Source organism: Nannobrachium achirus (assembly GCF_963921795.1).
Source record: "Nannobrachium achirus genome assembly, chromosome: 11".
In the NCBI taxonomy this organism is placed as follows: Eukaryota; Metazoa; Chordata; class Actinopteri; order Myctophiformes; family Myctophidae; genus Nannobrachium; species Nannobrachium achirus.
Genome location: NC_137820.1, coordinates 56,339,943 through 56,366,871, shown reverse-complemented (window position 1 = coordinate 56,366,871; position 26,929 = coordinate 56,339,943). Strand labels below are relative to the sequence as shown.

General features: G+C 43.6%; 1 protein-coding gene across 1 annotated transcript in view; it reads right to left on the bottom strand.

Annotated features, from left to right (window-relative positions):
• fbln1 (fibulin 1) overlaps window positions 1-26,929 on the bottom strand; it is a gene marked incomplete at both ends in the record, with an annotated part of 101,836 nt that overhangs the window by 56,801 nt on the left and 18,106 nt on the right. Inside the window, 10 exons of the mRNA XM_080737214.1 lie at window positions 3,593-3,716; window positions 4,394-4,525; window positions 4,858-4,977; window positions 6,891-7,016; window positions 7,432-7,557; window positions 10,243-10,395; window positions 16,046-16,183; window positions 16,765-16,902; window positions 18,151-18,243; window positions 19,658-19,838. Coding sequence (XP_080593340.1) covers window positions 3,593-3,716; window positions 4,394-4,525; window positions 4,858-4,977; window positions 6,891-7,016; window positions 7,432-7,557; window positions 10,243-10,395; window positions 16,046-16,183; window positions 16,765-16,902; window positions 18,151-18,243; window positions 19,658-19,838 — 1,331 coding nt within the window. The remainder of the gene's footprint in view (window positions 1-3,592; window positions 3,717-4,393; window positions 4,526-4,857; window positions 4,978-6,890; window positions 7,017-7,431; window positions 7,558-10,242; window positions 10,396-16,045; window positions 16,184-16,764; window positions 16,903-18,150; window positions 18,244-19,657; window positions 19,839-26,929) is intronic.

Genomic DNA, 26,929 nt, shown 5'->3' with positions numbered 1-26,929 from the left:
TTCTAATCTACGCCAATCAGAATACCTGTGTTGGTCCTCAACATGGCTGGTGTAGGACTACAAACCCATGAATATATTGAAAAATGTGGAATCATTTTAAAAGATTACAACACAAATTAACAACACAAATCTTCTCTTATGGGGTGGTGGAAGTCCCTGGCACAAAATCAGATGGCGGTCCGCAGCCAACAAATACACATCAACTCAGGGGAGGGGGTCCTCGACACGGGCATAAAAAAGTTTGAGAAACACGGCATTGTCGTCTCTACTCTCCCAGAGGGCTGTGGGTCTCCCGCGGCGGCTCCTCCGGCTTCTCCTGCGTCACAAACAGGTACACCTTGGACAGGTAGGTGCTGTAGGCGCCGTTGCGCCGCAGCGTGAGCCGCACCCACAGCTCAAAGTCCTGCGGGCGGTCCAGGAGGCGCGCCACCGACATCACGCCGCTCGTGGGCAGGTGCTCCATCTTGAAGTGGCCGCCCTCGTTGCCCGCCACGATGGCCACCTGGATGCGGTCGCCGGGCGCGGGGTTGGTGGGGCCCATGCGGAACACCTGGGTGAACTTGGGGATGTTGGTGGGGAAGCTGAGGTAGTAGTGGGTTATTCGGAGCGGCGCCGCCAGGCACTCGCTGTCGCTAGAGTCATTGCAAAGCAAGCGCTCACATCTACTGCGAAGAGAGAGAGAGAGAGATAGGGGGGAGGGTGTGGGTGGGGGGTGGACAGGACAGGACGGGAATGGGAACGGAAATAACAAGACAACAGGCAGAGGGAGAGAGAGAGAGAGAGAAACCAGCTGTAAGTGTGGGTGCCGTGCATGGCATGCAGTGGGGTGGGGGTGCCGGTGGGTGGAGGTTAGCCCCTTATAGAACCTCACCCTCCGCTGGCAATCTGTCGTTAGCCTCAAGATGAGGTCCTATTAGCCTCTCCCCCCGTTGGGGAGGACTTCCTCAACGGCGGCGGGGATAACCCTTTTCGAGACAATGTATCCAAAGAATAAGGGTAGTTCCAAGCTCCCAGGGTATGATTTTCTAACCGCTTTCCCAACCCCAACTTATACTTTTTATGTGCCGGTGTAAGGAAAATCATATACTCTTGGAGCGTGGAACTACCCTTATTTTTTGGATACGTTGTCGCGAAAAGGAGGAAGGAGAAAGGAGGATGGAGGAATTCCTCTCCAACAGTGGGAGAGGTTCATAGGAGCTCATCTCGGAGCGAACAACAGATTGCCAGCGGAGTGTGAGGTTCTATATGGGGCTACCTGTAGGTGGAGGTGGTGATCAAACTTCTAGCAGCCATTGGGGTAAAACTCCACGATGCAGACAGGGTTGGAACCAACGGAACCCACCCTGCAGGCATGGTGTCACGGTGTGGCCTTTTCCACCAAAAGAACCTTGGTTCCAGAACCAGTGCCGGTTCAACTTTCTTGGAACCTTGGTTCGTTCTTGCGAACCGGCTTGTGTTTCCACCAGATTGAACCATGATTGAACCAGAGGAACCAAGGATTTTGTGGGTTCTTGTTGGAAAAGCACACCTCTGGTTCATCCCATAGTTGGGAGAAAGAACCAGAATGGGTTCTTTGCCGGTGGAAAAGGCCCCGGTGTGTCCTGTGAGGGATCATGCAGGAATATCCTACTGGGACAGCCATAACATACTGTACATGCATATCGTTGCTGTCGGGCAGAAACCTCTCATCTCCGTGTACTTATTATTTTTTTTACTTTCCTGTAGATCTGCTACTTTTGCTCTTTTTTAATTTGAATCCTGAAAAGTACAGTGTTTATTTCATCGACTAAAACTATGACGAAACATTTTTTGTCGACTGCGTTTTTTTTTTAACTAAATAAAAACTAAATAAAAATTAAGCTGTGCTGACAAAAACTAAGACTAAATATATTGACAATTTTGTCAACAAAATAAAAACTAGACTAAAATGTTGGGGAGGGACTGGTGGAGAAGAGTCATTTTATGTTTGGTTGCTCTCCGGTGTTGCGTGCTGAAAATAGCTGAAAAATAGCTGAAAAACAAGCTCGTAGATTGGCTATTTTCAGCACGCAACCAAGTGTAAAATCAGTCATTACGATGCCATCAAGGCCTGCCAAAATACATTTTAGTTGACAAAATCAACTGTAGATTTAATCGCCTAAAATCTTATAATATTTAGTCGACTAAAACTAGACTAACACAAAAACTTTTCAGGAGACTAAATTATGACTAAAACTAAATTACATTTTATTCAAAAGACTATGACTAAAACTAAATCAAAATTTGCTGTCAAAAACAACACTGGAAAGGTAACAGTTTTGGACACAACGAGGTTTCCACCCGACAGACACGACATGTGTGTGGGAGGTTTGTGCCAATGTAAACATGTCCAACGTATCATCATTCCTCTGCTGCCGTTCTACAATAACACAACATGCTAGAGCTGAACGCTCGCTGAGGTCATTCCAGCAGAGAGCATGCACAGCCTCCATCCACTGAGTTCGCAGTGAATTGTTATCATGGTCGCAAAATGTCACTTCATTTCTTCCGTTGGTATCCGTTGAGAAATTGGTACACGTCATCCTTTGTCGGATTTTGAAGCTCTAGATGTTTGCCGTTTTCCTTTCTTTCTTTCCGATGGAGACGGCACAAAAACAAATGTTTTACACCTGAAAACCTGTGATGTGACAATAACGTTTTTTTGTGTGATTGCGTCTGTCTGTATCGGCTATGTCGCATGGTTGATCCTTGTACTGATGTGGACATACGGTATGCATGTACACATTGTTCACATTTCTGTGTGACTATCCATTCATCAAAGGTGCACTATTGTAAGTGCTTTTATTTTGGTTAAAATAAGTATATTTTGATAGTAATCATTGCTGTATAACAATTTCAACTTATCAGGAGAGAGAACCTATACAGCATACAGAATAAACAACAAGTGACATTAGAAGTGATTAAACAAATAACTGAACAGACAAAATTGGAATAGAAATCCTTTAAAATTGAAACTGGTAAATGGGCACTCTCTCCTGATTGGATAAAATTGGTATTAGAAATGAAAATGGATTTTTACCAAGAGCTGGAGGCCTGTTACAGAACCACATTGCTACTCTATAGCAATTACTGTTAAACATTAAACCTTTTGTTTGTGTCACAAGGAAAACTTGAGAGAAATATTAGTTTCCATTATAGGACAGATTGTAAAATAACCTTTATACTTACAGAGTTTAACAACTTGAAACCCAGCATCCCTATTCACAAAAAATTGCCGATCTACAAGCTCATAACACGTCACAACCACCAGCGCCTAATTAATGGAGCCAAGGCTCCTGCATGCTACCATTGCCCGTTGCCATGCTCCGGTCTCTCAGGTCAGTTTTACCGAGTGCAAGAGGTTAAACTGAAGTGATATTGATACATTCCAAATATTATCAAGTATTCAGAGGCACCCCTGGACTCGCGTCACGGCACCCCCTTTGAGAAGCCCTGACTTATAGTACCAGTGTCCGCACGTTGTCATGTGTCTCCCACCTAGAACTGTATGTGCATGTGTGCATGTGTCTCCCACCTAGAACTGTATGCGTAAGAAAGAACTCCAGCCACTCACGTCTCTCCAGATTTGCGATAATTCTCTGGACACTCAAAGGACAGACATCTGAAACTCCCCTGCACGTTGAAGCACGTCTGGTTCTCTGAGCACGTGTGTGTTCCGATAATACACTCGTCAACATCTGGAACAGGAGAAGACAAGAGCATGCTTCAGTTCAAATCTCATGTCAGTATTACACTTAATCATGGTGGTGTAAGTGAGAGATCTGTCAGATCTCTGGCTCTGCTAAAGGACACATGCAAGGGGATACAGCATAGCGTTGCTGACGGGCAGGAACCTCTTATTTCCATATTCTAACTATTTGTGTGTTTTCTTCTAAATCTGTCTTCTAAATCAGTGGTTCTCAAGATTCTTCATGTCAAAGACCCCCAAAATTACATGTATTTGGCTGCGGACCCCCGTCTCAAAATATGTTGTTCCAGGGACCCCCCCCAGAAGCAAATATTTGAGTCACAAATGTTTGCTAATAAAAAAAAAAGATTCATTCAAAGATTTGCAAAAAAACAAAACAAAAATAAAATAGCAGATTTACAAGCTCGCAGCGCGGAACTCGGTGCCGCTTGTATAGCTTGTAGCTATTCATAATAGCTATTCATAATAGTAGCTATTCATAATCGTCTCATCTCAGTTTATAACACAAACTTTCCGAGGTCCTTCTGATGGATATTTGAATGGTTGTCAATGTTTCTAGTGTTCATAATATCACTCTGAAAGTGATCCAAACGATATTGTTCACGGCTATATACAATGTTTTAAGAAGACATTGTGAACGCTGGTCAGGCTGTGAGGTGAGCTCACCTTGGCAGTTGCGCCCGTTGGCAGCCAGGGTGTATCCGTCCACAGGACAGGTGCAGTGGAAGCTGCCCGCCGTGTTGTGGCAGCGGTACGAGCAGATGTGACCTCCGGTGGGCAGGGCGCACTCGTCGATGTCTGGCACGGGACAAAGGTTACAAAAGAAAGTCAAAAAACAGTAATGTATGTTTTGTAATAATCATCAAAATATGCAAAGTAACTAGTGACTAAAGTTTTCAAATGACTGTAGTGGAGTAAAATTACAATATTTGCCTCTGAGGTGTTAGTGGAGTAGAAGTAAAATGACACAAAATTGGAAACACTCCAGTAAAGTAAAAGTAGGCCTACCTCAAAAGTGAGTAAATGCACTTAAAGTTACTTTATACCACAGAGCAAGTAGAGCTTGTGAGAAGTTGTGACTACATGACAACTGCATTGGATCCGTGGTGATGATGATGATTACGTTTTACCTTCACAGGTCATGCCATCGTTGTCGCTGAGCTGGTAACCACGGCGACAGTAGCACTGGTAGGTCCCATAGACGTTGGCACACTCCTGACTGCACGGGTTGTTCTCACACTCATTTAGATCTGCACAGAGGAACCACTTACAGTTAATTGGATTCATTTTTTATATAATTGATTATAAAGAAATAATTGATGGTTGATCAAATATGTCGTTTTCAAAAATAGCTTAAACAGCTATTCGATTTTTTTCTTGTTGATTCCATTGATATATACAAATAACACAAGTGATAAAAAGCAAACATACTTCTCAAATATTCGATGAAAGGAAAAAGTAATGAATAGATTAATTGGTAAGAAAACCTAATTGATAGTTTGCATCTTCCACTGAAGTCCAACAGTCTGGAAAGTCTCTTTCTCAGCCACGTGGAGCCATTTAACTCATTGAATGCCCTTTTCAAGATGGCCGCCAAGTACCAGGATGCCACGTTCCTAAATTTCTAGTGCACAGATCAATTTTTAGTGCATGGATCGTGCACGCCCATGCACCGCTTGGAAATCCGTTCAGGCATTCATGAGATAGAAGCCTTCAAAGTCAGACAAAACAAACACTGCCACCTTCCTAAATTTCTAGTGCACGGATCAATTTTTAGTGCACGGATTGTGCACGCCCATGCCTAGATCATGCACCATATGTGTAGTACTTTTAACAGCTTTCAAACAAAAAAATCCGCTTGGAAATCCGTTCAGGCATTCATGAGATACAAGCCTTCAAAGTCAGACAAAACAGCCATTTTTGACATTTTGAAAGATGTGTTTGTTATGGGGCTAAACATGCAATTTCGCAATTGCGATCATGCCTAATACATTTGAGGCATTTTTAGAATTTTTTTTATAAAAAAACAATTTGAAAAAAAAAAAAAAAAGGGGGGGGGGGGGTTTTCAAAATGGCTTCCAACTCGGGAAACTCGGGCTGTGGCAGCCTGGGACTACTGTAATAACTCGGGAAACTCGGGCCTTGGCAGTCAATGAGTTAATATTAAAACCGGATTAAACCGTAATTCATCTGTACTCAAATTAGCCGACCGGAATTTTCCGTACTAGCTCATTAAAACCGAAATAAATGATAATTATCAAAAAATAAATAAAAAAATGATCGGCAGCTGTCCTCCGTCTCTTCTTCGACTGATCTAAAAGGATCATTCTCTCAACCATCTGAACCGTAAGTGCTTCTGGTAGCTTTTCGTTCCCTATAGCCAAATTCCCGTTCACTTTCATTGTAGGAGGAAGCCTTAGCATAGAATATCTCGGTGATGTTTTCGACCAGATAAAAGTTGACATGGGGGCTTCATACGGACTGGATTACATTCGTTTACCTCGATGTGCACGGATCGTGCACGCAAAGCGCATGGGGGGGGGGGGGGGGGGGGGGGAGACGACTCGGCCAAAATCCCCACTATTATGCCAATGCAGATCGAGATACTTCTGGTGAGTTTAAACCGGGGGATCGAAAGAAGAAAAAAAAAAGAACGGTGCCATCCTAGAAGGACGGGGGGCGCGTTGATGCTCATAATCATAATATTATGTCTCAGATCATAATACAATAATAGAAATTTCCGGCTAGTCCACGACAAGCCATTCTGGCCAGGCTGGGAAAGTGTTAATATTGGAGCAGTGGTTCTCAAACTTTTACATTTCAGGGACCTCCACCTCCATCACACCGTGATGACATCACATCGGTGTACTTTGCAATACAAACCCCAAAATCAATCAATGTTTTTATTTCCACACAACTCCTCTAAAGTATATATTAATGACATGGTTCAATATTGAAAATGGGTGGTTTTCCCCTTTAACTGTGACAGTGTACAAACAGAATCAATTCCATTTGGTTCCATTTGTACACATCTGTGTCAGAGTTATAGACTTGTAAAGGTCTATTTAGAACCCTCTCAAGGAACCCTGAGAGTACTTGGACCACACTTTGAGACCCACTGATGTGGAGAATATACAGTATTTAATAATACTAATAGTCTCACCATCACAGTTCCTGCCGTCACTGGCCAGTTTGAACCCTGTGGTACAGCTGCACTTGTAGGACCCAAGAGTGTTCTCACACTTATGGGCACACAGGCGTCCAGGGTAGTGCCTGCATTCATTGATATCTGAAACAATATGGTGAAACAACAAGTATATGTCAAAACTCCCATTCAGAAAGTGACCGCCTTCCTGGGGTGCCCGCTGGCCTGGTGGTCAAGGCGCATACCACATACTAGGCTATGATGCCTGCTGGCGTCGCCGGTTCGATTCCCGATCCGGACGACCTTTGCCACATGTCATTCCCCATCTCTCTCCCCATTTCCTGTTAGTCTACAGTAACTGTCCTATAAAATAAAGGCATAAAAAGCCCAAAAAACAAATCTTTAAAAAGAAAGTGACCGCCTTCCCCAAAAAATGTCAATTAAAAAAGATAACACACTAAACAAAAATAGAACAGGAAAGGGAACCTCTTTTGGCATGATATGGTTAATACAGATAGTTTTTTGGTCATGTGTGCAGAGAGGTCGGTCAGTAACTTACCCTCACACACCCGGTTGATGCTGTTGAAGATGTATCCGACAGCACACTCACAGCGGTACGACCCCACCAGGTTGATACAACCATGACCCGAACATGCTCCGTCTGGACCTTTACACTCATCAATGTCTGAGATGGTACAAAATAAGAATAAGATCAACAACATATCAAACAGGCTACTTCCATCAGTGGTTCCCAGACTTTTTTTTCCCCCTTGGAGATGACACATTGTGGGCACACACACGGGCACACTATCTAGATACGATACAATGGATAGTGAAATTAGCCGGTCTAGAGAGCTTGTATATCGGTCATTTCCGCAATCACATTGGACAAAAGAGATACAATTTTCAACAACGGTCCACAGGAGGCTTTTCTAAATTAGAAAACCAGTCTAAACCCCAATCAAGTACACAAAAAGAATATATATAATAGTAATAATTAACATAATTCGAACCAATACATTAAGACAAAAGTATACCATTCCAATAATCAGTCAGACTTTATTCCTTGTGAGCACAACCATAGTTTGAATCCTCTGTTAAACACATTACCATCCATATCTAGTTTTCAGATCAGTAGGCAAGGAGTTCCAAAGTTTTGCCTCCTTTACTGAGAAGGCAGACAAGACAGGTGGTAACCTACCTACTGTACACATTGAGGTGGTAACCTACCTACACATTGAGGTGGTAACCTACCTACACATTGAGGTGGTAACCTACCTAGTACACATTGAGGTGGTAACCTACCTACACATTGAGGTGGTAACCTACCGACACATTGAGGTGGTAACCTACCTACTGTACACATTGAGGTGGTAACCTACCTACACATTGAGGTGATAACCTACCTACACATTGAGGTGATAACCTACCTACACATTGAGGTGGTAACCTACCTACTGTACACATTGAGGTGGTAACCTACCGACACATTGAGGTGGTAACCTACCTACACATTGAGGTGGTAACCTACCTACACATTGAGGTGGTAACCTACCTACACATTGAGGTGGTAACCTACCTACACATTGAGGTGGTAACCTACCGACACATTGAGGTGGTAACCTACCTACACATTGAGGTGGTAACCTACCTACACATTGAGGTGGTAACCTACCTACTGTACACATTGAGGTGGTAACCTACCTACTGTAAACATTGAGGTGGTAACCTACCTACACATTGAGGTGGTAACCTACCTACTGTACACATTGAGGTGGTAACCTACCTACTGTAAACATTGAGGTGGTAACCTACCTACTGTACACATTGAGGTGGTAACCTACGTACACATCGAGGTGGTAACCTACCTACTGTAAACATTGAGGTGGTAACCTACCTACTGTACACATTGAGGTGGTAACCTACCTACTGTAAACATTGAGGTGGTAACCTACCTACTGTACACATTGAGGTGGTAACCTACGTACACATCGAGGTGGTAACCTACCTACACATTGAGGTGGTAACCTACCTACACATTGAGGTGTTAACCTACCTACACATTGAGGTGGTAACTTACCTACACATTGAGGTGGTAACCTACCTACACATTGAGGTGGTAACCTACCTACACATTGAGGTGGTAACTTACCTACACATTGAGGTGGTAACCTACCTACACATTGAGGTGGTAACCTACCTACACATTGAGGTGGTAACCTACCTACACATTGAGGTGATAACCTACCTACACATTGAGGTGGTAACCTACCTACACATTGAGGTGGTAACCTACCTACACATTGAGATGGTAACCTACCTACACATTGAGGTGATAACCTACCTACACATTGAGGTGATAACCTACCTACACATTGAGGTGGTAACCTACCTACACATTGAGGTGGTAACCTACCTACACATTGAGGTGGTAACCTACCTACACATTGAGGTGGTAACCTACCTACACATTGAGGTGATAACCTACCTACACATTGAGGTGATAACCTACCTACACATTGAGGTGGTAACCTACCTACACATTGAGGTGGTAACCTACCTACACATTGAGGTGGTAACCTACCTACACATCGTGTTCCCTCATCGTTGAGGTGATAACCTACCTACACATTGAGGTGGTAACCTACCGACACATTGAGGTGGTAACCTACCTACACATCGTGTTCCCTCATCGTTGAGGTGGTAACCTACCTACACATTGAGGTGGTAACCTACCTACACATTGAGGTGGTAACTTACCTACACATTGAGGTGGTAACCTACCTACACATTGAGGTGGTAACCTACCTAGTACACATTGAGGTGGTAACTTACCTACACATTGAGGTGATAACCTACCTACACATTGAGGTGGTAACCTACCTACACATTGAGGTGGTAACCTACCTACACATTGAGGTGGTAACCTACCTACACATTGAGGTGGTAACCTACCTACACATTGAGGTGATAACCTACCTACACATTGAGGTGATAACCTACCTACACATTGAGGTGGTAACCTACCTACACATTGAGGTGGTAACCTACCTACACATTGAGGTGGTAACCTACCGACACATTGAGGTGGTAACCTACCTACACATTGAGGTGGTAACCTACCTACACATCGTGTTCCCTCATCGTTGAGGTGGTAACCTACCTACACATTGAGGTGGTAACCTACCTACTGTACACATTGAGGTGGTAACCTACCTACACATTGAGGTGGTAACCTACCTACTGTACACATTGAGGTGGTAACCTACCTACTGTACACATTGAGGTGGTAACCTACCTACACATTGAGGTGGTAACCTACCTACACATTGAGGTGGTAACCTACCTACACATTGAGGTGGTAACCTACCTACACATCGTGTTCCCTCATCGTTGAGGTGGTAACCTCGGCCACAGTTGACAGAGCTCCTCTGGCAGGTGAAAGAACCAACAGTGTTGATACAGGTGTAGCCTGAGCCACACGCCGGCGCCGCCGACGACTGCATGATGCACTCGTTGATGTCTGAAACACAAGACAATTCTGGTCACTTTCTTGTTGTCACATTTAAAGGAAGGGTAAGTGATATTTCCTTTGTTAGAATAAGTGTTAAATAACTATACTGTATATTCTGATCGTCATCATTATCATGGCTGTAGAGCAGGGGTCTTCAAACAAGGGGTCTGGGACCCCTAGGGGTCCTCAAAGTTACTACAGGGGGTCCTCCAAATCTTCCAATCCTTTTTATATTAACAACGTGAACCCTAGTGTCCATATTCTGAGAACTTTAGCCAAAAATAGCCAATCTACAAGCTCACAACGCCTCGCAGTAGATCGGCTATTTTCGGCAAAGAGGTTTGGTTTCGGCAAAAAGAGCAGTACAGAGTGAAAGGTCAAGTTCATTAGGTAATGACAGCTCAAGTGGTTAAATATCTGAAAACACAAATTTACATGAATCCAAAATACAATGATGATTGTGCTGTCAAACAATGAAACTATATGGAATGTATTATTTTAGCACATTTACTCCAGTATAATACAGATAGAATACAATACTGTGTCTAAAAGATTGCTGATGAAGTTGCCTCTTTCTACTGTGCTTGAAGATTACCCAAATAGGATGACTTCTAATGAATTCTAAGCATAATATTATTGTAAACCCAGTCACATAAGTTACAGTAGAATGGCTATGACATTGGATGTTACTTGGCTAATCCTTGTGACCTTTCCACAACATAAACTACTCCACTATATATCAAGTGATATGCACTATATTCCTTCACTGAGACAACAAAATGCAAATGTTTATTGGATAAGGAAATGTGTTTCCTAAAACATTAACAGATTAATCCTTCAATGTTGTACAGTTGTACTTCGTGTTCCGATATCTTTTCAAAATGGTGAAACATTAACTAGAAAGCTGGCACTCCTCCAAGCTCTCCCTGCTGTAGGTTTAGCCTTATACTGTATGTCTGCAGAAGTTAAGTATGTCATAGCTGTCGGATGTAAACCTTGTCCAAAACCGGTACTTTTAACTCATTGACTGCGCCGCCACGAGTTTCCCGAGTTATTCCCGTTGTCTGAGGCTGCGACGCCCGAGTTTCACGAGTAGGGGCTGTTTTCAAGGTTTATGCAAAAGTACACTTTCCTCTAGCCTGTGACAAAATGTCATGTTGCTATGATAAAAGGGTGGTTAAAAATCACACATCAAAGTCAGCTTGTTTGAAAACAAAGGAGAAATCGACCTCCCCATGAACCCAAAGTGAACTCATTTATCAGGACACGGCTCCGCCGACACAGTGCGGCGCGGCCGCAGCAGTGGTGGTGTCAGACAATGAAAACAAAACAAGCAGATCTTCAAGCAGACCATTCTGCATGAATCAAAAACATTTTCACTTGAAAAGCTGTGACCTGCTGCACTGAGTCACCCTAACCCACACACAGCTCCATATACACGCAAAAAAGTTCAAAGTCTCTACAAAAAAAGTTTACCAAAACAGCAAGACAACAATGGCTACATCAGAGCCTCGTAGCAACCGCCCGGCCTCTCAGGCCTCTCTATACCAAAACAAGCCAACACAAACACATCAACAACACAGCAACACCTCCCCGATGAAAGCATTCACAAATCAACACTCAAAATGTTATAAAAGTTTCAACATGAACTTACCTCAGTGTGAGGAGGAGAGCGTTGGTGTAACACACACATACAGAGAGAGAGACAGACAGATAATTCCAGTGCCGTTTAGTGTCCAGTAGATCAGTAATCCTATAGTTTCATTCGTGTAGTTTTCTTTTTTCGTTGTTTGTGAGCGGGTTTCATGCCCACACCGCGGAAGCCTAAGGCCCCGGCCGGGCGCAGCAAGCGCCCGACGGCTAGCCATGGTTCGCCGGTCGCCTCTGGTTCTGGTTCCCGTCGCGAACCAGCCCGATCCTGCACTGGACGCGGGCGAGGTATAGGGCCTCCATCGAACCCCGGTCAGACCACCATGGATTCCTTTCTAATCGCCAATTTGCCCCGTCCGGAGACGGATACGGAGTACGAGACGGAGGAAGAAGAGGCGGCGTCGCCGTCCCAACAACACACACCGCGGGCAGACACGGCTCCACTGCCCGCACTCCTCACGCCGGAATCGGTGGCTCGCCGTCCCGCGAGGCCACGCGAAGAACGCTCTGCCATGCCCATGTCGCCGAGAGATAATATCGAGACTCACTATCTCTCCCAGTCCCAGAGTGAGATGTATGTATTATCCTAATCCATATCATTGATCCATTCAAAAACAGCAGATAGCAGTCAGTACAAGTTCACAGCGCATCACTTCGTAGCCTACTTTCCTGAGCTAACTTTCGCTAAATTATTCACTCAATCAAATGATGAGGTCCGTGTCCGAGGACTTCTCCTCTCCGATGCAGATGATGTCATCGGCAGCACTGGTGATTTTGAGTGGCACCCCCCGGAGAGCAAAGATGACTCTTTCTTTGCGCATAAGTTGTGCACATGCAGCACACATTGCGCGCGTGCACACACACACACACACACACACACACACACACACACACACACACACACACACACACACACACACACACACACACACACACACACACACACACACACACACACACACACACACACACACACACACACACACACACACACATGGAAACAGAACTTTTCATTCAATTTGAGGAGTAAATCATTTATTTTATTTTGGTATGCGTTTTCAGAAGCTGATCAAGGAAGTGCTTCTCTGTCAGGCACTGGGACACAGAGACCTTCAAGCAAAGGAACAGGCAAAGGTAAGATAAAAATAATGATATTTTATATATATATATGTGTGTATATATATATATATGTGTGTATATGTATATATATATATATATATATATATATATATATATTATATGTATATATATGTATATATATATATATATATATATATATATATACACACACATATATATACACTGGTGATGGAAGCACTTCCATCACCAGTGCTGCCGATGACATCATCTGCATCGGAGAAGTCCTCGGACACGGACCTGTACACATCATTTGATTTTGGTGCCGCCTCTTCTTCCTCCGTCTCGTACTCCGTATCCGTCTCCGGACGGGGCAAATTGGCGATTAGAAAGGCATCCATGGTGGTCTGACCAGGCCCGGGGTTCGATGGAGGCCCTCTAGCCCCTCTACCTCGCCCGCGTCCAGGGCAGGATCGGGCTGGTTCGCGACGGGAACCAGAACTAGAGGCGACCGGTGAACCATGGCTAGCCGTCGGGCGCTTGCTGTGCCCGGCCGGGGCCTTAGGCTTCCGCGGTGAGGGCATGAAACCCGCTCACAAACAACGAAAAAAGAAAAAGAAAACTACACGAATTAAACTATAGGATTACTGATCTACTGACACTAAACGGCACTGGAATTATCTGTCTCTCTCTCTCTGTGTGTGTGTTACACCAACGCTCTCCTCATCACACTGAGGTAAGTTCATGTTGAAACTTTTATAACATTTTGAGTGTTGATTTGTCAATGCTTTCATCTGGGAGGTGTTGCTGTGTTGTTGATGTGTTTGTGTTGGCTTGAGCTTCACCGAAGCCATTGTCGAAGCCTGGTGCACCCCGCGACCCACCCAACCCCTCTGGCCCGATTCTCGGACTGTGAGGAGGTCAGCCCATGTCCCTGAAAAGATACCGCCCAGACCACGAAGGAGAAACCCTACAAGGGTCTGCTACATCTGCAGCAAAATACACAAGAAAAGGAGTGAGACCTCATTCTACTGCCATCTGTGTCTTGTGCCTTTGCACAGGAGGCTTTGTTTCGAACGGTACCACGCAGAGATTGACTATGAGCATGCAAGCGGTGCTCGACGTCGATGATAGACAGACACATTTTGATGACATGAGTGTAGACATACTGTGTACCGATTTGCGTGATTTTAGGGCAAATTCTGTAGGAGCAGTGTCCAAAAATGTGTTTGAAAAAATCGGCCTGATGGTGGCGCTATATGGGACAGATCCATTTTGATGACATGAGTGTACACATACTGTGTAGCGATTTGCGTGATTTTAGGGCAAAATCTGTAGGAGTAGTGTCCAAAAATGTGTTTTGAAAAATTGGCCTGAAGGTGGCGCTAAATGAGAGCTCCATGTTGATGACATCAGTGTAGAGCAAGTATGTACCGATTTGCGTGATTTTAGGGCAAAATTTGTAGGAGCAGTGTCCAAAAATGTGTTTTGCAAGAATCGGCCTCAAGGTGGCGCTAGAAGAGGGGCATGTGAGAATTGATGGGTGGAGGTTGTAGTTTGGCAGGCAAGGAGTGTGTGTGCAAAATTTGGCATGGATCTGGGCAACGGTTGCGGAGATACGATGTGACGTGCAAAAGTGTGACGTGTGACGGACGGACAGACAATGTGCCCATTACACTGTAAGAAAATATTGTTTTGTTTCAGATCATAAAGTAAGCATCTCATGTAATAAATAAAGAGCTGTGAGTAAAAAAAATTAGTTGTTTGCTTGAAAAGAGACCATTCACAAAAACGTATTTTTCTCCAGTTGTTATTCTGAGAGGGCTTGGTTTTGGTGAAACAAGGGTTTTCAAATGGCTATAACTAAAGAAGTGTACATGATAAAAACATAATTATTTTTTCTGTGGAAACTAGAAGTTATCCTCTTTCCTCTGGGCCATGGCATGACATAGTCATCATTAGACAGAATAAAAAAAAAAATGGTAAACATGGTAAGAAATCAAGAAATGCTTGGCAACCTAGCTTGATAGTTCACTTTTAATGGTGGCAGTCAATGAGTTAAGGAAAAAAATGAAGAGGGAAAAAAACAGATAGTTATTTTTTAAGCCACAACGAGCTCTTGTTAATAGATACACGCTGTGAGCTTGTATATTGTCTACTTTCCCTACTTTAGCACAACATTCTTGTAGGACGTAGAATGTCTAATAATAATAATATTGGAAATACCGTATAGAGATTCCTGATATGAAGAAGTTCATTATGGAGTCCAATTACAGTTTCAGTCCAAACTAACTAAGATCAAACTAAAACTGGACTTCTCCACAGGCATTCAGGGAGAGGGAGAGCCACTGTCCGGATAGAAGACAACCATATGCTCTTCCATGTCTAAAATATGTTGTAGCTACAGGATTTTAGATCTGGAGCCCTATTTCCGTCCATGCTAAATCCTAAACCCCAAAACTTCTTTGCCTTTTTTTACTATTTTGAAAAACATACTTCAAATGGCCGATCTACATCGACACATTGTGAGCTTGTAGATCAGCTATTTGAACTATTTAAAAATGTTTTCAAAATAGTAAAAAAAAGGCAAAGAAGTTTAGGGGTTTAGGGTTTAGCATGGACAAAAATAGGGCCCCTGGTGCCGCAGCATAGCTAGTTTGTAAAAAAAAAAAATAACTTTGTGATTTTGAAACCTTGGCTGTTGTCTGTCCTGCAACTGAGAACGGCCTTTGAGTGGTAGAATACAGGTCCAGAGATTACTAACGGCAAAACTTAACTGCAGCCATCGGTCATGGCGTCATCGTCAACGCAGGGAATGTTCCCTTTTTAATCATTGAAGGGTGCTCCATTGCCAACGCTGCGTTGCGTTCGGTTCGCGGCCGTCCAAGCTCAAAAGGTCCCTGTCTGTGTGTATGTGGGGTGGAATGCTCACCAATGCATTGGCCCAGAGCGTCCTGAATGTAGCCCGAACCACACCGGACCTTGGGACGACAGCGGAACGAGCCCTGGGTGTTCTGGCACTCAAATGTTGGGACACAGTTATGGGTCCCGCTCTCACATTCATCGATGTCTACAGGAGAAAGAAGTAGAACTTAGGTAAAATTATCGCACTATAAAAATATAACATGCTGCATTTCAGACAATCTGCATGGAGTTCTGTGTAAATGAGAGCGTAAATTACTTTTACTTTTTTAAATTACTATCTACTCACCTCGTGATCATTTGAAATACAAGGAGAACTTTCATTGTTTTTGGATTCTTTATTTACCGTAAAAAAAGGTTATAAAAATAAAAAATAAATAGTTCTCAGACCCCCATGGGGTCCCCATAGCCTTGTAAACCACCCCCCTTCCATAAATCGCTTTGGTTTACGAGGGTAGGGGTCCTCAGCCAGAGTAGTAATATAGCATCACAATAATTCTAACTACTTTATCTATTTATATGTTGGATATAAAAAAAAATGTTTTTTGAAAAATCCTTGCTTCTAGTATAATCATAATACCTGATCATCATGTTTTAAGGGAGAAAAAAATCATAGCGCTGCATCTTTAATAGGATCTGGTTCCCATGTGGACCAGACACCCACTCTAGCCTGATGCTGTGTGTCCCAGGCTCCAGAACAGAACAAGCAGTCCCAGTGTGGACACTGACCTTTACAGTTGTTGCTGTCAGTGAGCTCATAGCCGGTCCCACAGCTCACCTCCCTCTGGCAGCGGAACGAGCCCTCCGTGTTGATGCAGCGCTCTCCTGCACGGCAGTTACTGGCTCCCAGCAGGCACTCATTAATGTCTGACACACAGGAGAGGATAGGAGAGAGGAGAAGTGAGGAGGAGAGACATTCGTCCTAAAACTGGCTTGCATAATGATGACAACTTGGAATAAAATCACAAATTGCATAACAGAAACCTCCTATCACCATATCGTTGTCGTCGGGTGGAAACCTTGTATGTCCAAAACCGTTTGTTTTGTATTTATCATTTTTAAAATGATTTAGGCGTTGTGTGCTTGTAGATCAGGTGTTTTCACTACTTTTGTGCGATGGCCTTGTATGATGAAGCAGTGCTTTACTTTGCGAAAAAATTGGCAAATCTGAAACTTGGAGATACAAGGTTTCTGCCCAACAGTGACGATATTTGAATCCAGTGGGGTTTTTTTTTTGTAAATCAACGCCTTACTTGATCATACTACAGGGTCACACAAAAATCATCAAAAGTAGCAGATCTGCAAGCTCAAAGCTTGAATTCTGAAAAGTAACAGTTCCGGAGGTTTCCACCCGACAAGACGATAATATATCTGTATATATCTGAATCCATGTACATCTTACACATAATGAATTAAAGTCTCTTTTGGCTGTCTCTTCCTCTCCTTTTAAGGATTTTATAGGATGCCAGTAGAGTTCAGGTTTATATCCCTGTCACTGTTATTTGTTAAATGTAATGAGTAATGTTATAAACCATGTTGCGAAACCAGCAAAGCTCTAAGGTTGCTTCAGGACAGTGGTTCTAAAACTCTCCTTTTGTCTCTGGTCACTCCTGTAAATAACTTTTTTCATCCAAGGCACCCCTGAATTACATTGCCACTTATAGAACCTTACATTTTTTATTACGGTACGGAATACGTAAATCTTACGTTACAGCACCCACTTTGAGAAACCCTGCTCTTACCTTTCACATTGTACAGAAGGAATGCCCTACTATTCTCAACCTTACTTGAGTATAAACCCTTTTCATATACTGTACCATTTGTTTCCTTTATGTGTTTCCTTGCACCTCGTTTCATATTGCTTACTAGGCCAATACATCTCACAATGATTCACAGGTGATGTTTTTGGGGTTAAAACTAAAAGTGTTTTGTTAATACAGTGAAAGGCTACAGTATCTTCTGATAGTAATCCAGCTATAGAGTTTTCGTTCAGTAACAGGGGTTCCTCCATCTCCCCAGCTCTTTAATCAACAGAAACTAAATGTTAGGAGAGAGTACACATTTATCAGCTTGAATGTCATGCTGCTTTTGGTCTGCAGTAATAATGTCACTTACCATCGCAGCTTTTGCCATCTGGTTTGAGTTTGTAGCCTTTGAAACAGGCACAGGTGCCGTTGCCCACACACAGATGGGCACAGTTCCCGTTCCCTGTAAACCACACAAAAAAAGTACATTTACTTGAGTACTGTACCACTCTTTGAGTATCTGTGTTGCTTTAGTATTTGTTTTTTATGTAACTCCACAACATTTCAAAGACATTATGCAGTATTCTATTTTAAGTTGAATATTTTTGAACAGCAATGCAATGACATATTATATATACTGTATTTAAAAAATCCAAATCTTAGGGCAGACACTCTGACCACAAGGCCACTGAGCTGATAACTTTCTCCTGTAGATCAGTGATTCTCAACCTTTTTAGGCCGCGACCCCCAAAGGCCGCGACCCCCAAAATAATCATATTTTAACTGGGGACCCCCCACCCTGACGAGCACTAAGAGTTGAGGTATTACATTTTGTATAACACAACCCTGTTAGGCATTGTGACTAGAAGTAGTTTGTATTGTGAAAATATCAGATCTACAGGTACATGCTCACAACGGCTCGCAACGCAAGGCGTTGTGAGCATGTAGATCGGCTATTTTCACAATTTCTGCCTCTAATGTTTGACAATTTGGTCAATGAATAATTTTTCAACCTGTGGGTCCCGACCCACAGGTTGAGAACCACTGCTGTAGATCAGTAATATCTGACCAGGAGTATCTCTTTACGTTATGCCATGTCCATCACAGATGAGAGTGTTTGCTTACGGAGTTCCTTACTCTGTACCTTTGCACTGCTCAGTGTCAGCGTCATTGGGCAAGGCATCGTTGCCACCGTCGTTGGTTTCATTCTCCTTGTCTGAAGCTGAGGGAAGACGGCATCTAAATGATATGACTGTGACATTCAATGACTTTCATTTAAAATGTCATAACCACATGTATCCAGTAGAGGGCAGTGCATATCCATTTTCCCTTCAACACATGATATTATGGATGTCATGCATAGTGCACACAAGTTAACACATTGTTTCTGAAAGACTATGAGCTGGGGACCATCAGGGGTCCAAATGGATCCTTATTGAGAGCCTTACCGTACGGGTCCATTTGCTTCCATTTGTAAATGAACCCTGAGGACTTTACAGTGTACTTTACAGTCCATGGTCAAATGGGGGGTCCTTCAAAAGAATTTCCCCCCCACTTTTTTTTTTTTTTTTTTGAGAATCACAGAGTTCACATGCACATCTTCAGTTCAGCTCAGATAGTTGTCGATTTCCATCACTGAGCTGAACCTCAGAAATGCTTTTATCCTTACTCTGTATCATTCATCTTGTCATTAGCCTCAAACTGTGCATAAAGGGACATTTCACCAGTTTTGAAGCTACAACCCATAATTCTGATGTGCAAAGATCAAGGGGGGGCGGGGGGGATACCCTTAATGTCCCCAAAATCATCAGTGTTAATGTTGTCCATTTGGGTCCCCTGGTGGTTCCCTAGACCCGCCACTGAGATCCAGTGCCTACTCCACAAACTCCAGTGCTGCCCCTTACCCCCAGGAGGCGCTGTGGTTTGGTTGTCCGGGGATCCGTCCACGCAGCAGGCCCGGGACACCAGGCCACACTGGTACCCCAGCAGCAAGCCCTGGTCGCAGGGCAGAGCCTGCTCCTGGGCTGCCTTCCCCAGCAGGCAGCAGTCACAGCATGTCTACGGCACACAGGTCAAAACACGGTCAAAACCTCATTGTTGGCTTACAGATCGGTTCTTGTAGGCAAGTGCAGGGGTGTCACACCAAATTCTGGGCCCTGGGTACAAGGATTCACTGCGGGCCCCCCATGAATGTTCTTCATAGGGGGAGGGGGGTTTAACCCACTTAGACTGGGAACGCATTATTACTCATTATTAAATCTTATTGGAAAAATAGCAGATATACAATGCTAGCTTGACTGTAGATCTGCTATTACTGAAAAATCTTGAACATTTGTGCAAGTCTTTGCACAAATGTCTTCTAAATCCTTCTAAGTGTTTAACGTGTTTCTATGTCAGTGGTGCTCAAACTTTTTTCATGTCAAGGACCCCAAAAATGATATGTATTTGGCCACGGACCCCATCTCAAAATATTCAGTTCCAGGGACCCCCCAGAAGCAACATTTGCGTTACAAATGTTCTCTTAAAAAATACATATTCAAAGATTTGCACACATTTTCACAACAAAAATAACAGATCTGCTATTTTTCAATATGTATAAAATAATTAAGGCCCTCCACCTAACCGCGGGAGAGTTGGTGTGGTGTAATACTGACAGCGTTTTTATAGCGGCTGTGTAGACGCGGAGATTTTCAAAAAATCTCAATCTTTAAATAAAGAATGCATTGTGTGGTCAAGATGGTGTCTGTCAGGGCATTCGATTCCATTGAGGTGGCAGAGCGATAGAATGAGAATGATTCTGTGTTTGATTGAAACGTGGTGGGGAACCAGGACGTGGTCGTTCCCTCGGATGCATAATACATAATAATACAGATGAGAAGAATTAAAAACCTCCATGCAAATAGCTATAGGTTAGCTGGTCTCTCTCTCACCCACACACAGTATACTGCACTATTTGCCTGGCTTTGCCAGACTCTATCACACACTTCGTTTTGGGTAGAGTGTCTGGTTTTTCGGGCATACATTCCACTCCTGGGGGGGTCGGGCTAAAGCCTATTGACGTCACACACACACACACACACACACACACACACACACACACACACACACACACACACACACACACACACACACACACACACACACACACACACACACACACACACACACACACACACACACACACACACACACACACACACACACACACACACACTTAGAGCCCCCGACGGCGACGTGGCGTGACATTGCAAAAATACGTTATTTCTTATAACATTATAACATACCAGTAAGACTCCCTAATCGGGAGATAAGCGACCGTGGGTGGCTTGTCTCCACAAATAGGGCAAAAATTTGTTTTTCCAAAATCTTCCTGATCCATGTTGATGACATGAGTGTAGACATGCTGTGTAGTGATATTCGTGATTTTAGGGCAAAAACTGTAGGAGCAGTGTCCAAAAATGTGTTTTAAAAATCGACCTGAAGGTGGCGCTAGAATAGGGCCATGTGAGAAATGAGGGGTGGGGTCTCCGCGTTGCCTTGGCGGACGAATAGGTACCGGCCCCGGCTCTCCCGGACGCTCCTAGCCCGAGTTACGGCATTTTATGTGCGCTGCAGTGGCAGGGGGTCCTCCACTGGGGGCGCCACCACTTTTGCATCCGTTCTGGAGCACCAGGAGTCGGTGGTCCCCGGGAATTCCCCGTGAGCAGCCCCGTTGGGGTGGTCATTTGGTCATTTTTGCACATTTGGTCATTTTTTACATCTGGGGGTCCCCCAGGGACCTGGGGGTCCCTGGGGCTCCTTGGAGGTTGTAGTTTGGCAGGCAAGGAGTGTGTGTGTAAAATGTGGCATGGATCGGGTCAACGGGTGCGGAGATATAAGCAGGGAAAAAGTGTGACGTGTGACGTGTGAGCACATTTGGTCATTTTTTACATCTGGGGGTCCCCCAGGGACCTGGGGGTCCCTGGGGCTCCGGGGGTCCTTGGAGGTTGTAGTTTGGCAGTCAAGGAGTGTGTGTGCAAAATTTGGCATGGATGGGGGCAACGGTTGTGGAGATATGAGCAGGGCAAAAGTGTGACGGACTCACTGACTCACTCACTCACTCACTCACAGACAGCCGGTGGAGGTTTTGGTAGTAAATGCGACCTACGGTCGCAATTATATGATTGCATGTTTACGTTAGTGCAAAATGGTATTAAAACGTAATGAAACGGCACTATTGTATAGTTTATTAAAATAATTCGAGTCGAGCGGGCGTCCGGCTGACTCCGCCATGACAGTTTTCACGGACCAATCAGAGTCCACTAGCGACTCTCACGTGGGCAGAAGAGCACCAATCAGAGTCCACTAGCGACTCTCACGTGAGCAGAAGAGCTCTGAAGGGAGGGGGCTGGGGGGGGGCTGGGACCGGACCAGTCTTGGGAATCCACCAGATGCCAAACCACGTGCCCCAAGCATACAACCCTGATTGGCCAAACAGTGAAGCTGTTTGGGGAAAAATAATCTAAACCAAGCGGTACCAGACCGTACTACAACACCACTACCGCCAGGGGGTGTTGTTTTTCGGTCTGGTTTACCAGGCAACTGCACGGTGTGGGGGTGATGAGGTACTATAGGCAGGTGAGACAGACAGACAGACAGACAGACAGACAGACAGACAGACAGACAGACAGACAGACAGACAGACAGACAGACAGACAGACAGACAGACAGACAGACAGACAGACAGACAGACAGACAGACAGACAGGAGAGAGGAGCAGGTGGGCTTGACAGAGCAGTCAGTGGATAGGGAGGAATAGTGGGGAGAAATACAGACACAGGCAGGTTACAGACAGACAGACAGACTGACAGACAGACAGACAGACAGACAGACAGACAGACAGACAGACAGACAGACAGACAGACAGACAGACAGACAGACAGACAGACAGACAGACAGACAGACAGACACAGGGTAGCAGAGTAGATTAAAGGACAACTTCACCCATTTTCAACCTATCTTCCTATAATCGGTCCTCACTAATGCTAAAAAAAAAACTAAACTACAGTCAGTTCAGAAACCTGCCGGCCAGTGACATCATCGTTAGGCAGGTTTCTTTTTTTCTTTTTCTTTTTTTTCAATTTATTTTAATTTCGATTGTTGTATCAACGCCAGGACAATGGCTTCCATTATAGCATGCTAACTTTAAAGGAATAGAAAGCCTGCAGGCCTGCAGGTTCTATTAGCTTGGATTCCCCATCGGTGATGTCACTGGTACTGTAGGCGGGTTTCTGAACTGTCCACAGCCCTCCTCTGAGACACAGGCTGAGTAGACAAATATGGTACCGTGTATAATGAGCTTTATGTGAAGATAGGTTGAAAATGGTTGAAGTCGTCCAATAATGCAGCAGGTTGAGCACAATGAGCAGACAGACAGACAGACAGACAGCCAGCCAGACAGTGATGAGATCTTGAGATGACATCATGAACTGCACCGAGCTGAACCGTGTCCAATCTATCATCATGCTGTCGGCAGGCTGGCAATGACTGTGTGTGTGTGTGTGTGTGTGTGTGTGTGTGTGTGTGTGTGTGTGTGTGTGTGTGTGTGTGTGTGTGCGTGCGTGCGTGTGCGTGTGCGTGCGCGCGTGTGTGCGTGCGTGCGTGTTGAATTTGGGGAGAGATATCTTGTTGGCAGCCAGGTAATGAGGTGTTCCTCACCCTGGCCACAATATCCACTGTGGGCTGCATAACTGAAGTGGCGGAAGTGCTGAGGTTAAGGGAAGTTACGTCACGCAGTGCAGGTCTGTTTACATCCGCCAGCAAAACAAACCTAAATAGATTGTAGCTCTTAACTCGCTCTTAATAGGTGTAACTTTTCGCCAGTGGGGAATACACCACACTGTGGGAAAACAATAACATCCGGGGAAATTCTCAAGGCGGAAGACGCACCGTTCTATGCCGTCTCAGCCTCATATTGTCCAGGCTTTTCTCTTCGCAGATAAGTAAGCCTGGCTACGTGAGGCAAGGTGTTCCTTGGTATCTACGGTATGTCCTTACATTCAGTTGAATCTACTTAATTAAATTCAGTAGAATCCACTTAATTACATTCAGTAGAATATACTTAATTACACTCTTGAATCTACTTAATTTTATTCAGTTGAATCTACTTAATTTTATTTCGTTGAATCTACTTAATTTTTATCGATTGAATCTACTTAATTTTATTCAGTTGAATCTACTTCATTTTATTCAGTTGAATCTACTTAATTTTTATTGATTGAATCTACTTAATTTTATTCAGTTGAATCTACTTAATTTTATTCGATTGAATCTACTTAATTTTATTCAGTTGAATCTACTTAATTTTATTCAGTTGAATCTACGTGATTTCGTTCAGTGGAATCTACTTATTTTATTCAGTTGAATCTACTTAATTGTATTCAGTTGAATCTACTTATTTTATTCAGTTGAATCTACTTAATTGTATTCAGTTGAATCTACTTGATTTTATTCAGTTGAATCTACTTAATTGTATTCAGTTGAATCTACTTGATTTTATTCAGTTGAATCTACTTAATTGTATTCAGTTGAATCAACTTAATTCCGTTCAGTTCGTTCAGTGTCACTCAACATCTCTTTCCCTGTTTCCTATCTACTGTACTATCAATAAAGGCAAAAATCCCAAACAATATCTTTAAAAATAACATGTTAATGTACTGTACGTGCACACACACACACACCATTTTAAATGTATGTTATCATTATTGCATGCTTTTTCTCTGAAACATCAATATTGTATTACCCGATTCATGGCGCACTTATGTGTGCTTCTGCGCATGTGCAACTACTGTGCGTGTGAGTGTGTATGTGTGTGCGCATATGTGTGCTTGTGCGTGCAATTGTGCATGTATACTAGTGTCCTTGAGGATGCCCTGAAGGCTATGAGTTCTCTGAAAGCCAGATGATGTAATGTGAGGTCGTACCGGTCAGCATGCATGCACAGTTGCACACAGGGAAGGACAGCAGTAAAGCAGAGAGCCAAGCAGTTGTAGCAAACTACATTCAAACAGCACCTAATATCTCCCCCTATAATCTTCCCTGCCTCTTTGTCTGTCTGACTGCTGTAATTTCTCTGTAACTTTTAACGCAATCCTGCAATTAACACGGGCTACGCATTGTTATTTGTGTGTTAATGAGGGGTTACGGCTGAGATATGCTTGGTAGTCATGCGTGCGCCGAAAGCAGTCGATCTACAAGAGGAATCCCTCCATCTTTGGTGTTTCGCCCAGGTGTGTGTGGTTAAATGCCTATCCATAACCTTGACGGTTAAGATTAGGTTAAGGCTTAACCTCACTAAAACAATGCCTAACCCTAACCCTAATCCTTACCATAACCATAACCCTAATCTCACCGAAACGATATGCCTGAATCTACGACCACCTGGGCGAAAACACCTGGGAAAGAGAGAGTCCGGATCTACAAGCTCACAGCGCACGGCACCGGCACACAACTAAGTACGTTATAAGATCAGGCTTTACAGTAAGCCTTTCCAAACACTTTGTCTCCTTCACAAAACACCGGGCATATTAAAGTATGAGACGCTGTTGTTTTACAGATCAAGTAAAGACACGTACTGTAGGTCTGGCGCTGGCGTTGACTATGATCTCATCCTCTCAGGAAAAGTGCACTCACTTGACTTCTCTTTTCATGAACGTGTGCCAAAGCATACGTTCCTTTCTTGTGGCATGCTGATGGTATGGTCTATACTCTATAGACTCACCTCTCCGTGAGGTGAGACTTCCCCCACTAGCACTTAACTCTCCTTGTAAGCCTTCTTTTAGCCATCTTTCTCTTTCAACTGATGCTGGTCTAACTATTCATGCAGATATATATATATTTTTTTTTATACAAATGCATACATTTGGGCTAGCATGTTGTTTAGACAGACGCTAGTTTCATTGTTTTGTTTACACTAGTTTCTTTGAGGCACAACTACCACATTGTTACAATTTACAATTGAGGCATTTAGCGGATGCTCTTAGTCTTGTCCAGAGCGACTAGGCAATTAAACACATACACCAAACGCAGAGAGACAGTGTTGTGTATCAGTAAACTAGGATCGCAGGTAAGCCAGGAACCTACTGTATAGGGTGTGTCAAATGTAGTTCTAAGAGCGGCCATTTCTTGGGTGAACACAGCCTTACACAGGTGTTCTGATTGGAGTAAAGCATTAGTTCTATGCAATCAAACAATTGAAACACCTGTGTTTTTACCCAAGAAATGGCCGCTAAGGACTACAATGACGTAGGCGCTGGCACACACTATAGCATCAGTCTAAACAATATAATTCTGTCATTCAATGTTATATGAGATACTTAAATGGTTTCCTGTTGAAATAAGCTTAGTCTTTTCATGGATCTCCTTTTAGTAGACCTTGTACCAGTGAACTGTACCGTCATGAATCTGTACATTTTCCTATGCAAACTTCTAATAAAGCCTTCAATCAATCAATCAATACTGTCAAATGAAATGTATAAGATACTGGGTAGTCGATGAACCCGTTTAAATAACACTGTCTAAATGACATGTTATCTTGAGATAAGAGTTTGGCCGTGAGCCTCGGTCATGGAGAATCCCGGTTGAATGTATAATCTGTGTGACAGAGACACGCTCCATATACAGTGTACTGCTCCCTGGAGGGACATGTCCTGTCCTGCTCACTGCACACTCATTCACACATATACTGTATTATGTTGTTGCTGTCGGGCAGAAACCGATATTCTAACTTTTAGTTGTTGTTGTTTTTTCACAAATCAATGCCCTACTTGATCAATAACTGCCATTTTTTTATTTGAATCAAAGGTTTTGGACATATGAGGTTTTCCACCCGACAGAGACCACATAAACACGTGTGCACTCACGCACGCACGCACACACTTCACGCACTAACTCTCTCACTCACACACATCAATCATTGTCCTATATGCTGCCTGTCCAGAGGACAGCTGATGTAGATTGGTTGAGTCTACATTTTAGTCTACATTCTCTCTCTGTCTGCACAGTAAAACCCTCAGTGTTCAGAGCCGTTCACTCTGAAAACAAGAACTATAATGAGACCTATTATAAATGTCCTTTAAACCATTTAAAGGGGTATGTAGTTCACCTTTTTT